Source organism: Notolabrus celidotus, chromosome 2, assembly GCF_009762535.1.
Source record: "Notolabrus celidotus isolate fNotCel1 chromosome 2, fNotCel1.pri, whole genome shotgun sequence".
Lineage (NCBI taxonomy): Eukaryota > Metazoa > Chordata > Actinopteri > Labriformes > Labridae > Notolabrus > Notolabrus celidotus.
Window position 1 is genome coordinate 28,134,350 of NC_048273.1, and position 16,416 is coordinate 28,150,765.

Consider the following 16,416-nt stretch of genomic DNA (forward strand, 5'->3'; position numbering starts at 1 on the left):
ATTGGAGATAATTTTAAATAAGTCATTTGTTTTGACTACTTTACGGCAAAGAGTTACGTATAAATAACTGACAGGTGGCTGTGTTGCAGCTGTTTGACAGGAGACTTTTGTCACCCCATAGCTCCTCTTTGCCCTTTGCCAGTGGTTAAATTGATATAAAGTTAAGATGAGTCAGCATTTCCTTTATTCTGACTCTCATTGTTGGGCCTCATCTTCGGAAACCAATGAGAGACGTGTTTTATACAGTCTGTGGTCTCAGGCTACCACACTAATTGACATAGGGCTGTGAAGGTGTCGAAAAAATCATAATGTCCAATTAAAGAAAAGAAGCAGATGGAAGTTAGAAGGTTAACATGGCTGCAAATAAAATGCAAATTTAAAATAATAATTTAGAATATGTATTAAAAAATATTGATCTGAAATGCATTTAAGGGACTTAATCGCACATATATAACCCTTTGGTTTAAACTACTCTGCAGTATTTTGGTCTGGCTTAGCAACATCTGTACCTTGCAGATAATTACAGTCACGGCTATAAGAGGAGGTGTAGGTTTGCCTCGAGACACTGTGAACATCATGTTTAACATTAATGATATAGTCACAGGGCTATCTCATTACAGTTTATACCCATCTGCTTTGAGATCAGCGATAGCTCAGAGGGCAACACGCTCACATATTAATTTATACATGTGACTAGCTATCGACCTTAAGACTTAAGACTGTACATGTAATCCAGAAACATTTCACACTACCTTCAAGTGCTTTGATTAGAAAAATGTCATTGCCTTCATTCATTTGATTGATTTTATTAACAGGTACTGTATATTTTTTTCAACTTCAATTGGGTTGCATAGCTTGTAATGTTTGATCCGTGACTAAAGCTCATTTAGTGGTAATTATCTATGGTGTGTGGATAATCTATGTGCTTGCTCGTGGGTAATATAGTCGGGGCACGTTTTCCAGGGTAAGATCACACAAGGGGGAGAATCACTTGGCTCTTTGATCATTACAAGGCAGATGAGAAATGTCCCGATTTCTCCTGCCTTGATCAAATGAAGCTCCTATTACTAAGAAGACTGACCTCCCACATTAGAGGCAGCTGATGATGCCTGTATGCATGAGTGCGTCTGTGCTATTATACAAGCATGTATGTACCTTCATGAAGTGGTGATAGGACTAAAGAGAACCAGGGTCTGTTGGTGTTTTAAGTGTGAAAGCAAACAGAGAATCTATCTTACCGCACTCCTTTATGGGTTCATCAGACCAGTCTTTGCAGTCTTTCACGTTGTCACACACCTTGGTGCTGTCGATACACTCCCCGTTCTTACAGCGGAACTTCCTCGGCCCATCACACTTTGTAACTGTAGTTAACAAAAGGAAAGTGTTTTTAAAAGTTTTAAGAGGAGCATAAATGTGACACCTTTACGTGACTAGTAATGCTTGAAAAGTGTGGTGTCATTTGTGCATGAAACATAGTCAAATTGTTGCTCTGAGTTAAATTAATTAGGTTTAAGGTTGGTGATGTTTTGTAAAAGCTTTAATTGTCAAAGCTTTTTTAGTGCAAAACACATAAAAGCCAAAGAAGCCCATAGGTGGGAATTCCAATTAATCCATTTTTCAGCTACACCATGATTTTATTCAACCTTGGTTAGAAATTGTGATTGGGAACAAAGAAAATCTTCAAGTACCAGTGAAAGCCTGCAAGCATTTTTAAAGGACTTGATCTTTGCATGAACTATAAACTGCAAACTCTTACAAGTATAGTTTTGTGATTGTGCTATCACTGGTTTGGATCACGTGGCAAATATTCAGAAGATATTAGGCGATACATTATGTGTCAAAAGTTTCATATCAGCCATGGTTTGTGACTGACTCGCACACCGATACAGTTTTATAGTTTCCAACACCTTTTACCCCCCCTCCTCCCCATAAAAAAAAAAAAAGCAAAGTACAGGTACATGCACACTCCACTGTGCCCTTTGTGCAAACTGTGAAGAGTGAAAAATCAATGCAGGTTCACAGCTGCACTTCAAAACACTGACTTTAAGATAAAGTTCACTTCCAGGCAGAGTATCTGAAGACGACCTTGTGCCGCCGTACTGTATGTTAACTCAAGGTGATGTATGCTTGGAAGAGTAAAAATACTGTTCCTCGCACATGTATCTTGTTTGCAAATGTGGATTACACCCCTCTCCTTCTACAATCACATTTCACAGTGAACACGTCTCGTATCCTTGTTAAAAAGATTTAAGGCAGAATTATACAGTGAGTCTTTAAATACTCTGAGACTTTGGCCTCTTATTGCTCTCATTCCTCTAAATTTGAAGCCTTGCCAGTGCAAAATTTACTTGTTTAAACAGTTTCTCATGGGGCAGACTACACCAGTGCAGCCAACTGCTGCCATCTGTGCTAAACTATGCTAAATCCCATGTGGATTTGGTTTGAAGTATTAAAGTTTTAATTTGATACATTTATCAGGCTGACTTAAGTTTGACAAAAGACTCACACATGCAAATAGATTAGATGTGTTCTTAATGGTCAAATATGGAATATGTATCCTGCGACAATCAGATAAAAAAGCCACAGCTGTCCTGCTTTGGATAATTAAAAATGAAATATGGTAAAGGAAAATAGAGGTTTTGTAGTGGTGTTAATCTGATACTCACTGTTGACACAACCAGCTTCATCACTGAAGTCCGGACAGTCATGCACTTTATTACACTGCTTTGTTCCGTGGATACAGGACCCATCACCACACTGGAACTCATCAGGTCGACAGGTGAGCAGAGCTGCGAGACACAAACGATGTAAAAACAGGGAAAATGTCATCTTTGGTTCATCATTTATATTCTTTAGATTAACAAAGGCAGAGTCTTATTGAATTCATACAGATATTTTTTTAAAGTAGCTGCACAGTCAGTGATGCAAAGATACATATATTTACCGAATATCTCCACTTAGTCCTTAATAGAATTCTGCAGCCACCTTTACCTTCTCAAGTCTGATACCAAGATCTGAGTATTAGCCAGAGCAAATACCAAAAACTGTCACATTTATATTTGACAGCACATCTAACCCATTTTAATAATTAATTGATCATTATCATTGTTTTGTGGCCTGGCTGAGCACACTGAAGGAATCCTAAAAACAAGATGAGCACCATCAACTAAGCAATGCAAACATTAGCTGTAGATCGGCTAGCAGCCTCTTCTGAATGTTGTTGCTAATTAACACAGATTTTTAACATTAAAATGCTTAAATCTGGATTTTTACCATTTTAATAATGTTTAAATGAAACAGGCTTAACATGTATAATTGAAAAACACTGATTGTTGATGTTTTGCTAGCTTGACTAATGTTAAATGCTTTGCTAGCATTACACTGTGCTTCTTGGCCACTCTTAAAATATTAGTTGCTGGTATCAGCCATAAGTAATGTCATTATTGCTGTATCAGTTACTGTTTTAGAGGGGGGAAAAAAGCACATTTCAGTCAGAATCAAAGGCATCATCTGAGTCTGGTTGTCCTATGATAGCAAACACACACACACACACACACACACACACCCGCACACACACACACACACACACACACACACACACACACACACACACACACACACACACACACACACACAATTCAGCAATTCCACCTCCTTTATGAAGATGCGCCTACAGTGTGGTTTTTTTTTTTCTTTCTTCTTTCATCAACTTTGAGTTAGGTTCAATCCAACAGTAATCAGTCATACACAGCTCTCACCTACAGAGAAAAAGCCCCGGTGGAAATGAAAACCAGGCAGGTATTCATTCACTGTCTGCAGAAAACCGACATTCAGTGACCTATTGAGTACGTGTGTATGTGAAGGTGTGTATTAGTATTTCTACAGATTTACACAAGCACTGTAGGTGAGCAGATACAGACAGAAACATGAAACTGAAATGCATGTATGCTGCACATCTGTGTGGACATCTACAGAATCACACAGGAAAGCTGACCCTGATTTCTACTGCTCTGATTCTTTTAGTCAAATGATTGGGATCTGAGCTCAGGTAATTATGATAAATCCTCTGGATGTAGAGTAATATTACAAGATTTCCATCTGCAGAAATTTGGCAGCTGGAAAAGGAGGGAAACAACTGCAGATACTGTTCGACCATTTCTCATTTATATTAACCTCCTGTCATCGCTCTCACTGTCACTTGTCTCAGCATGTCTGAGAAGCAACACAGCATTATGGAGACAGATGTTTCAAAGAGGATGGGAGATAATAACCAGGGTGTGGGTCTGTACGAATCAGCAGAGCTTGATGGAAATGAGGAGGAGGAGAGAACAAGCTGAAGATATGCAATGATTCTCACATTACTCATTTACATTGAAATGTTGCACCTCCCTCAGGTGAGCTCAGCTCCCTCATTTACATTACATAGACATCTGAAACTATTACGTCTTGTTTGACACCAAGCTCCAACCTCCTATTCTTATTCTCACATGATAGACATGCACACACACAATCATATCCATATAATACACAGAACTGCTGTCTCATCATTTCAGTGAGGCTGTGGACGTGATTATTAAGGCGGTTAAATCCCTTTTTTTTATGTAGACCCACAGGCTGCTTTTTGCTTGTCATGATTTTTGTTGTCATGAATATTTCACTAAGCTGGCTAACTTACTGATAGTGACTTTGAGAATGTAGCTAAAACCAAAAGATAAAAATACAAACAAAAGTCAGGGACTAAATTATATTGAATTACTTCAGGATAGCTCTTTACACTTTTCAAATTTAGTAATAAGCAAGAGTAGGCAAAAATAGTTAAAAACCAGCTGGTGTCTAAAATTAGATGCTCACACATTGAGCTATATCAGGTAGAATATCTAAGGCAGCACACAACTGCCTTATTTGCAGGTCCTAACTGTTCTTAAATCCAAAAAGCCTATAATAACTGAACTGCTCTTCATTCAAATATTTCTTTCCTAAATTATGAGGAAGATGAACATGTTTTATTTTTATGAATGAGCACACACCAGGATATTAACATTGAAACTTGGATGAACACAGGGTGAATTCAGGTCTGAACCTCCTAGATCTGAATTCAGTTTTAGCTAGCTATAACACGGCTTTAACATCAACGTGTCATAAACACATGATGATGTTAGTTATGAGTGACAGTGACTAGTGAGATATGATTTCAACGTAGATGTTTAAATGTCTTGAAATAGTACGTAAAAATCATCACTCTTAATCTACTTTGTACCGTCTTTTCAATGGTGGCTATAGACGTTAAAGCATTTTTTAACAGAAAATGTTATTGCAGCTGCAGTTTGTGCCTGCCTTCTTTTTTCCACCAGGTAGTTAGCTTTTTAATGTAATCTGAATGGCTGCTTATGTATTACTAACAAACCACCAATGAAAAGTCAACTGCTACTTTTTAAGCGTAGTCTCTTTTTTTTTTATAACCTGCACAGTTGGCATAGCTGTAAATTTCTTGAACACCATTGGATCTCTCTACAGGTGTTACAAGCCTCTCTCACTCATTTATCTTGAAACAAAGACACCATCCGTTCAGTTTGTGCTATGTTTAAACAAGAAACACAATTGGCCAACAAAATGTTCAAAGCATGATTTAAAAAGTCTTGTGGGTTGCAGTCCTTGAGTTAGTCAGGATCTGCTTCTATCAAACCAAGTTGGTGAAATCCTATCTCTGATTTCTTATTTTAACCTTACAAAGTTGTTGAAATAAGGAGAATTCAATGTTTTGTATGGTTGTGGAAAGAAAGAATATATCTTTCCTTATTTCTAATGAAAGGTAAAGAGTTCATAGGAATAAAGACTGAGTGAACATAAAGCTTTGAGTGTGGATTCTTGCCTGAATGGTACGACTGTGATGCTGATTTGCATAATGTTTTTGTTGTCCTATGATATTCACATCAAAATCCCATCATGCAGTGCATGCCTACAAAGAAAATAAACAGTTATGACCTTTTGGCCCTGTGCAATTGTTTCTGTATAAGTTGGAGGGTTTTACACAGTATTATCATGTGATATGTGCAATAATTACTACATTGTGATAGCTCTATGTGAAACTCTACATATGAATATTTAATTGTAGGGCCATGAGGGTGCCTAGCAGTTGTATGATTAGTTAAGCTCCTGCATTTTTTGGTCCCATAATTTTAGCGGTATGATCATTAAACACGTGTCTGGTGGCTTGTGAAAGCGTGTGTGTTTTTTTGCGTATGCGTGGTAATACACTGTGCTTGTATCATGCCGTACATGTGAGGCTGCTGTCATCTCTCTGAGTGCTGCGTGGGTGTGTGAAGAGGCGACCAGATGGGGGTCTTGCTTGATGAAGGACCTTCACCTCCCACGCATGCACACACACACACATGCACTCTCACAACAAACACATATGGTGGAACACACTCAGAGGTTCTTCTTCTGCTTCACATCAGATCACACGGCTGCACGGCGACACGCTCATGGATCAACGTGATAAAGTTAGCATTGATCTTCCTTCAATCACTATGTGGCTCAACAAGTTATGTCATGTTGTGTTTGAAAAAATACATGACAGCCGGTGCCACATGCAGGAATGTTAGTGTCCATTAATTACTGTTGTGAAAGGCTCCAGCTGGTATTTTTCTTACTTACTTTATTACCAACAGTGGTTTTATCCTACCACAAAACTGTGTAGCCTTTGTGCAATAGAAGAGATGAATGGCATAAAATAACAATAATATTGCAATTGTAAGACGTATCCTTTATCGTAATGAATGCATTTAACAAAAAGCGGCTGGGCCCCTGAGCATGTGCAGTGACGTCAAGGTTACTCCAGGGACTAAAAATATAGACATCCTTTTAAGTAAACTTCACAGGCTATGTTAATGGGGGATATGTCAAAAAAATGACTCTTTTTAGCTTTGTTTTTTCAAAATGCTCCTGACCACAAAGACAATTCATGAGAGAGTTTCTTTATCATGCTGTCGCCAAAAACACATTTCTTACTGTATTTTGTCCCCTCTGGGTTTCTCGATAATAATTAACCCACAAACTCCATCGCCTTGCCTTAGAGAGAAACGGTTTAACAGGGAGAAATGTGACGAATACGTCTACATTTGGTGTGTTTGTCTCTATATTAAATTGCCAAAGAATATGACCACATTGTTGTTTATATAACATCACTGCTTGGGATTAAGTTTTCGACATTTTGCTTCAATTTTAAAAGCCTGAGGTTATCTAGTTAATTTTAGATTTTTGTTGTTGTTAGACTCTGAATGTTGACACAGGATGCAGTTAAAGAAAAGCGTTAGACTTCATATTCTTTATGTAACGCAATAGTATTTGGATAGTTATATAATATTACAGTATTTTTTTTTTAAAGCTTGGAAATAGCTGATAACCAAGATTTAAGTGTGATCTGTAGTTTTTTATTAAATGTTTGACTTATTCTCTCAGTAAACATTTCTACATGCTTCATATTTTAAGTAACATAAGAAAAATAAGGCTGTTGGCAGTTTCTAAAATATAATAAACAGAAACAGTTCGCAATAGTCAGTTTATCTCTGGTTTGACATGAAGTGGCTTGTTTACATTGTGTTAAAAGCACCTACTGAAATAGGGATTCTAATGCAATGTATTGATGCTATTGTGGAGGCAACCAAGTGTGTGCTACACAAATTAACATAGGAGGCAATACAGTGTATCATATGGTATGGTATGGCATAGAATTGTACTGTATTGAGTCATACTGTACCATACTGTATCATATTGTTTCGTATTGCATCGTATCATGTTGAATATTATCTTAGAATATCAAATTGTATTGAAAGAAATTGTATCATACTGTATTGTATTATGTTGTAATGTGTCATATGGTATCCTACTTTACTGTATCATCTATTATTGTATTTTTTTTATCACTGAGTTATATGCTATCATATTGTTTCAAATCTTAAATTGTCATACTGTTTGTATCATATGCTTATGTATTATATTGTATCTTATTACATGGTATCCTATAATATTGCATGGTATTGTATCGTAGGGGATCCTATTGTATTGCATAGCACTTTATCGAATCATATAATTTAGTAACACACTGTACTGTATCGTATCTTATTTTATCATATCCTATTGAATCGTATGGTATTATATCTGATCTTACTGTGCTATATCCATCGATACCATACCTGTTGTATCATTTTGTATTGTACTGGATCATATTGTACTGTCACTGAGCTGCAGAAACACATTTCAATTTACTGGTGTCTACTTAGGTTAAAACACCACTGTTATTATCTCTCAGAGGTCTATCTAGTAACACAACAATATACTCACTCACTCGTTTATACAACCACTCATCAAGTCCAACACATACTGTGTGTCCACAGTTCACTTACGACAGTTTGCTTCATCTGACTTATCCTTGCAGTCAGCATCTCCATCACACTTCCAGTTCATGTGGACACATTCCCCACTGCCACACTGGAACTCTCCCACGGGACAGCGAGGTTTCTGAGGCTCCGTCCTCCTGCTGCAGCGCTCCATCGACTCGTCCGACTTGTCCTTGCAGTCCGGGTCGCCGTCACAGCTCCAGAGTGCGGGGATGCACTCTGAGTCATTGCAGCGGAACTCGTGCTGGCCACAGGTGGGAGCTGAACACTTCTCCTCATCGCTGGCGTCCCCACAGTCATCATCGCCATCACAGACGAAGATCGGCGCCACACACTTCCCATTACGGCACTGGAAGTCTTTGGAAGGGCAGGCCTTGGCATCTGTAAAAAAGATGGGACAGGTGGATTATAAGAGATGATATTTTTCAATGTATCCTCATTATTGCGCAAAGATGTTTGTATTCCATTCCATTGGCTTTTCCCAGCACCTGATATATAGAATTACTATCATCGTGTATACTGTATATAATGTGAGCTTTAAAAAGAGATTTATTCCTATAGAATCTGTATATCTAGTGGGTTTAAGAGCTCTTCACTGCCCTGTCAATAAAGTCAAAAAGGTCAAACAGAAATGTGGAGCCAGGTTGGGATAAGAAAAAAACTAACAGAAAAACTATGCTGGAAAAATGCAAATTTAGAACAACCTTTGCCTCAACAACACTATGAAATTATAACGCTGAGACTCCCCAAACAAAAACTACATCAGTACATATTAAGCACAAGGTCGTGAGCATATGTGCAGCATGTAGAAACAGGTGTGTAATGAGCAGAGTGAGGGCACAGCTGCAGGTGCCTGTCGCAGTGTGAAACCCCTCTACGAGTTTTACTTGCGAGTGTATTTGTGTGGAAATGTTTGATGTGTTTACTTTCCTGTGCATGTCATTATTTGGTCATTTACTGTATCTCAGGACTCCTGACAGCTAGAAAATTATCAGAAAAGAACGACAATGAATAATATTTGAACTTTTTATGCGTCTGTGAAGCTTTGTTTTTGTGTGTTGCAAGTTGGCAAACTGCATGTTTCCAGCATGCCACATCCCAGAAGAGACAATATCTAATTCTAGCCAATTTACTACACGAGAATTTGAATAATGAAGCCTGAAAATAATATTCACTTGTCTTTTGATGTAACTCTACTCTCTGTGCAACTCTGTGCGACTCTCTCTGTCTCTCTCTCTCTCTCTCTCTCTCTCTCTCTCTCTCTCTCTCTCTCTCTTCTACCTTCCCACACAGAGCACCAAAGGGACTCATTATGATAACAGGCTATTGGATTCCCTGCTAGCTATTACTGCTAGCATGCTAATCACCCCCACTAAGATCTAAGTAATTTAATTAACATGAGCACGTAAACAACATCATCCTGGCATGAGCTGTGGTGGTTTGGGGGTCAAGTTAAGCATTTGTGGAAACTTAAGCAAAGTGAAAAAGAGCTCACTCTGATACTTTTTATACAAACAGCAAGATCCTCTTTTCTTCTTCAAGTCATAAACATATTTTACTTAAACCCTGAGGAGGTTGATCTATTTCCAAGTTGGACTAAACCTCTTTTATTAAGCTCTAAAGATATTTAATGAAAGCTTAAAGCTTGCTCAGTCAGGTGTGTTGGGTAAAAACAGCAAAGGTTGCATTAGAAGTTTGGTGTTTGTGTCTCTCCCTTTGGAAGAGTGAGCTGCAAAAACATAGTTTTCTCTCAACAGCTTTATTTACATTACAGGAACGGGCAGGTAGCTCGCTGGCAGTTCATCTGATCTGTGACTCACGGAGAAAAAAACAGTTCAGCCTCAGTTTAAAATGCACAGGAACACGAGCTGCATTGAACTTGTTCTTCCACGTTATCCTACTTGAGGTACACAGGTTTGAGAAGGAGTTTTATCCTCTGAACTTTTTCCTATCTCTGGATCCTATACATCTCAACTCCTTGCTATATTTCTATCATGAAACGATGCTGAATTCTAATTAGTTTGGAACATGGAGCAGCTACAGTATGCAAAAAAGTCATACCGCAGTGAACTGCTTTTTCTACAACAGCTGTGGAATACTTTGTATTTTTGCTGCCATGGCATAAGAGACTTCTGATCGATCTTTGGTATTAACTAGGCCAAGGAGTTGGTATTTTTGTGACTTTTGACTCTTTTACATTTTTATTCTATTTATAAAACTTGATGAAAGGAAGAACATTTTGGAGTGGATCTGGATCTGACTCACATATGGTATAAATAATGAACATGCTGTCATGTTCAGTAGTTTTGGGGAAGAGTCCAGACATGAAAGGTTATCTGCTTTCAGGGAAAAAAAAGATAAAATAAAACTGGACCAATAGCCAGGGCAGTTGTCAGAATCCACTAAGTCCTGGTCTGATTCAGTAATTAATTCAACTTAATTATTTAAACAAGGTTAAGGTTTGGTCGTATCTGATTCTTATCATCAGAACTTGGTCAAAACACTTCAAAGAGAAAACTATTGGAGTCAGAAGAAGAAAGTAGTCTCTTCTAGTTAGCAAAGGCAGCAGATAAACCCAAATGTAGTCAGCTCCAGAGCAGTCTTAAGATTAAACAACGTCTGCTTCTTATGATGTTAAGCGCTCCTCTTATTGTTTTCATGATGTATGTATGTTATCATTAAAGCATTAAAACCAGATAAGAGGGAAGAGAATTTGATCCAGAAACTGAACGCACACCCTGCAGAAACTTCAAACATGTTCAGGGAGTTTGACCTCTAACCACCGACTCAGCTGGATAAATCCGGTGTTATCTGGCTAAAACTGCTCATCCACTCCCCCCATCCACTCTTCATGCTTCTTCGAGAGTCAAACATCAGTGAAATCCCCTCTACCTCACCTGTGGTGCTGTGCTGTCTCTTTCTGTGTCTATGCTGGATGACTGAACCTGTCTTTTTCTGTGTTTGTGCTACTGCACCTGTCTTTGTGATTACACTTCAGACTTTTTTATTGACACTGTACAATACTTTAAACACATGGTTAGATTTTTGAGCACACAGTTTATGGATTATCATAGCGTCAAACACAGAGCGCATTATTCAGCTTGTAATAATAGTTTTAACATTGTCTGTGATCAAACACAGCTGGTTTTGAAAATTGATTGTACAATTCATTGGGTATGAAAGACAACCTTAAAACGGTCCCACACTTGAAGTCTATCAATTTAAAATATATTTCTTATTGTGTAAAAGTATTTTTGGTGAATAATATCTCAATCCTTGAAAACATCTGAAACAAATGAGACTGAATTAGTCACAAATCTAGTGTTTACAATATCTCAGACCATCGGTATCGTGTTATAAGTTAATTTTGGTGCTTTGAAATGTGAGGCCTTTCTCCACTTCTTCTCTACCATCACTCTAAACTCTATACTTTCAAGTAATGCTGGAAAAAAGCTATAATCTTCCTGCTTTTTAACCATGAATACATTTCTCTTTCTCCAGAAGAGTCTTAAATGGCTTGGCTTGCAAAGTAGAGGCATTCAGTTATGTTGGAGGTGAGGTAGTGAAACTGGTGTTAGTACTCCTATAATGTAATATTTGTGAGCCCTGCAACATTACCATTCATAATGATCTGGTGTTTGCTATTTTTGAGGGTGGACTTTCTAAATCCACACCAAAGCTCTGGACCTCTTCAGCTGTGTCACTTTAATCCCATGATCCTATCTCCTGTCGTCCTCAAAGCTGACAAGAAGACTTTTGTCGATCAGTCCTCAGAAACAGAGACGTGGGAGGTTGTAGAGGAGACAGGTGCTCAGAGGAGCACACGGGGAGGTAGATGCACTGAGAGATTTGAGATGAGAAATGTCCTTTACAATTGAAAGGAACCCCAGCCTCAGATCAGCAGGCAGGCAGATTTAGAAGTAGACAGGGCATGAACTGTTAAGCTCTGTGATTGTAATGCATGTATTATCATGAACTGAACAAGGAACAGTGAGTTATACTTGTTTTGTTTTTTTCTTCATTTAATTAATCATGACATCATAAATTGTGGAGAAAGCAACATAGTTAGCATTTTTTTCATCAAGTAATCAATCAATGGTTTGAGGTCTACTTTGAAATTCAACCTTATAAGCAGAGCTTTAAAAATCTGTGTAAGGGTTGAGTGAATCAGATTGTTCAGCTCCTAACAGTTAATTAAACACATCCATCTAATAGATTATCTAACCAATTACAATTTTAAATAAGAAATCAGTAATCAGTAACTGATTACATCTTGCCAGTAACCTCTCTCCACCTGCAGGTGACTTTTTAACTTGGTGTCAAAGCGTTCTATCCATCCATCCACTGAACCTCCACCGGACAGCTAATAGATGGAATGGGGAGATAGGGCACAGCTCATTGACCTCCATCTGAAGGACAATTGAAGTCTTTTCCAGCAGGGAACTAGTCTAAAGCAAGCAGCTGTGCTTTGCGCACACACACACACACACACACACACACACACACACACACACACACACACACACACACACACACACTGAAAAAATGTATGTAATTTCTACCAAATGCACCGCACAAAGACTCACAAAAGGACATTAGCACCATGGTTGTGCTTAAATATTTACACAAACCATGAAATGGCCCGAAATGCCGGTCATATTGTACATGTAAGACTCTGAGATCCTGTATTAAGCCATGTTCGATAAATTGTGCTCAGTTTTGACATTTTTCTGAGAGTTTTTTAATCTTTAGACTGGTTGGTCAGTCAGAATTGAAATTTTCACTTAAACAACAAGGAAATTAAGATTGTTTTTGGAACATTCCTATAACTAAATTGATAATTATATTTCCCATATCATTTCAGTAGCGGTAACCAACCACAGTCTGCCGGACATTTTAACATTAGGCATAATAGGTATTGACTCACTTTTGGGGTCAGCCTCCAGTGGCCATTAGGGGAACTGTATTCTTTGGCACTTAAACAACGACTTCATTTCTAAGCCCCTGAGGTTTTCCACCTGACCCAAACACATGGACTGCAAAGACACTAGACATATACACACAAATACACACACACTAATACAGAGCTACATCCAAACACACCCCACTACAACCTTTCTCTCCGAGTGAGTGGGTTCAATGTTTCTGGAGCGTGGAATCCAATCAGACTCTGGTCTAACATGTCAGCCACTGAACCGCTGTGTGGGCGCATGTATACGCGTGCACAAGCATACACACACAGGTGCCCACTTTCACCCACACACATGCTCTTGTCACCAACATTAGTTCACCAGGTGTGCTAGCAGAAATACAAGCTAAAGATCCAACATCGGCTCTATAAACCAGAAGTGGAAATAAAATATTGTTTCACAGCACTATGAGTAAAATGCTGCTTTAAACCTGAAGCAGAAACACAGTTGCCCTACAATACACAAGAACAAACACACACACCTGGAGACATTTCAGTGCTGTGTGGGCTTAATGGGCTGTACAGTAGACAGGTGACGTGCTCATCTACAATATGAAATAATATCAATATGAATGTCTTATCTTTCATAATTGATCAACAAGAAAAAACAAATCCATGTTGATTCAGGCATGCCTTGCACTGTCAGACACACATGGGTAATTGGAAACAAATCACCATCTATATTTATGAGGATTGATGGGAGGGAAACTTTAAATCCAAAAGAGAAAGAAAAAAAAATCTGTTCAATTATTCACCATTTATTAAAATAGCTGTCCAAACTTCACCCAGCACTTCGCTATGTGTTTTCATCAGGCCTGCTGCCGAGTACCTACTAATGCAAAACATTATTTTTACATAGAGCTGGGCAAGGAACTTCAAGTATCTCTCCTGGTTTGAGACTACTATTACATGATCTGTCACATCAATTCTCAACTGACAAGCTAACTTGGTAAAGCAGGATCCCCCTCTCAAAAGACAAAAACGTTTCTTTAATATAAATCTAAAGGAGGGGACACAATACTGATTTATTATTTATTATGAAGATGGACCATGGCTGAGGAGCAGTGGTGATGCATCATGAATTTTTCTGATTTATTGAAATTGTGTCTTTATTCTCTTTGGTTATTGGAAAATAATTCTCTTTAGCATAGAGACAACTGACAAACTGAAATCCAGTATTGTTGTCCGGGTGGGAAGAAAAAAAGAAGAATTATTCCATAACTGTACTTCAGTAGAGTTTTCAGGTATCTGAACTCACCTCCAGTGTTGCAAGAATGCTTTATTGAGTAACGCACCACTGTAACTGTACTACTATTTGTGGCAACTAGTAGTGTATCTAGTTACTAGTTTAAAATCATTAATGTTGTTACATTTACAGTGTGGAGGGATTGTCAATTATGAAACAAAACACAGATTAATAGAACAACCTCTGATTAATTCAAATGAGTGTGCTTTAACGTATTAAAGGGGACATATCACGCTTTTTTCATCAATATATATTGGTCTAAGAGGTCCCCAAAACATGTCTTTAAAGTTTATGCTCAAAAAAACACTTTGAAATCAGATTTTGGCATGCCTGAAAAGTCCTCTTCTTCATTCCTCTTCAAAACACTCTGTTTTCCCTCTGACCACGCCCCCTCCGGAAGTGGATGTGCCTCGGCTCTCCAGCACGTTGATCTAATGTTTACATGTTGGCTGAATATACACGGCTGCTCAGAGATCGCGTTACTTCAACCCTCTGAATCTGATCCTGACGGAGAGGCGCCTGGAGCAGGACCTTTCTGAACGATTGGTCACAGATTTAGTGTTTCTTGTTGTTTTATTTATCAGTATGTAGACGTGTGTCTTGGTACACAGCTACGAACATGTAGCTATGTGGCTATGCTAACTAGCGCTAGCACTTATCCATGATAAATAAAAATCATCCACTAGATCTTCAAATCTGCAGACGTGGGGAGTAAAACCGACCTCTGCCAGAAAGGCAGCAGGACCTTTTATGAAGGATTGGTCACAGATTTAGTGTTTCTTGTTGTTTAATTGTCAGTATGTCGACGTGTGTCTTGGTACACAGCTACAGCTACAGCTACAGCTACAGCTATGAACCTATAGCTATGTGGCTATGCTAATTAGCGCTAGCACTTATCCATGACAAATAAAAATCATCCACTATATCTTCAAATCTGCAGACGTGGGGAGTAAAACCGACCTTTGTGTTTATTAAGACAGCCTACAACTAGCATGCCTCCCTCCTAAGCTCCTTGTTAGCACACATTTGTGCAGGTAATGAAAAATGGGGGAGGGATTCAGTATTATTTTATAAAGTCTATGGGCTGAACAAGCTCCGAACTCGGACTCCGTGACAGACCGGATATTGTTGTTACGTAACAAAAACACGGAAGTCTGAAACGGCTCGTTTCACACACATTTACAGAAAGGTGTAGAAATCAAAACAGGGGCAGAATGGATTTTTTTCATTCTCGGGGGGTTTGTAGACATGCCAGGGACACATATTTCAGGTAAAGAACCATTAAAAAGTCAATTTTGCATGATATGTCACCTTTAACAAAGCGGCAACCTCCGGTCTCAAACTGTGAAGCCCATGCGGAAGTGTTACAGACTGCAATTCATCGAGAATCCGCTTGAGGCTGGCTGCAAAAACACCGGAAACCACTTAGATATGAATGGGAATAAGACATCTTTGGAGCATTAATAAACATGTTTACAGCCTGGTTAAAAAAACGGCTTGGCTCTACGTAGCTAATATCTCTATACGGGGGGTGAATTTTTTTCAAACGCAACGGTTCAAAAATATTAAGATTACGAGTTTTTACCCAAATAAGGACATGACTGACTTGACTCCCAGTCGGGAACACATAGCTGTTGGCTACAAGGCGCAAACTCCGCCCCTTTACGTCACACTTTGACTGCTTGAGTTCCGCATTTCCACTATGGCTTCCGCCGTCGATTGGCTTCAAAACAGCGCTCAGGAACAGATGAGTGACGTCACAGATACTACGCCCATATTTTATACAGTCTATGGTATTAACATGC

At 38.6% G+C, this 16,416-nt stretch overlaps 1 protein-coding gene across 1 annotated transcript in view; it reads right to left on the minus strand.

Moving 5' to 3' along the window:
* The window catches only part of lrp8 (low density lipoprotein receptor-related protein 8, apolipoprotein e receptor), a 195,313-nt gene that overhangs the window by 37,251 nt on the left and 141,646 nt on the right, over window positions 1-16,416 (minus strand). The window contains exons 5-7 of the mRNA XM_034706432.1: window positions 8,403-8,777; window positions 2,667-2,789; window positions 1,239-1,361 (exon numbers count right to left, since the gene is read on the minus strand). Of these exons, the coding sequence (XP_034562323.1) occupies window positions 1,239-1,361; window positions 2,667-2,789; window positions 8,403-8,777 (621 nt within the window). The remainder of the gene's footprint in view (window positions 1-1,238; window positions 1,362-2,666; window positions 2,790-8,402; window positions 8,778-16,416) is intronic.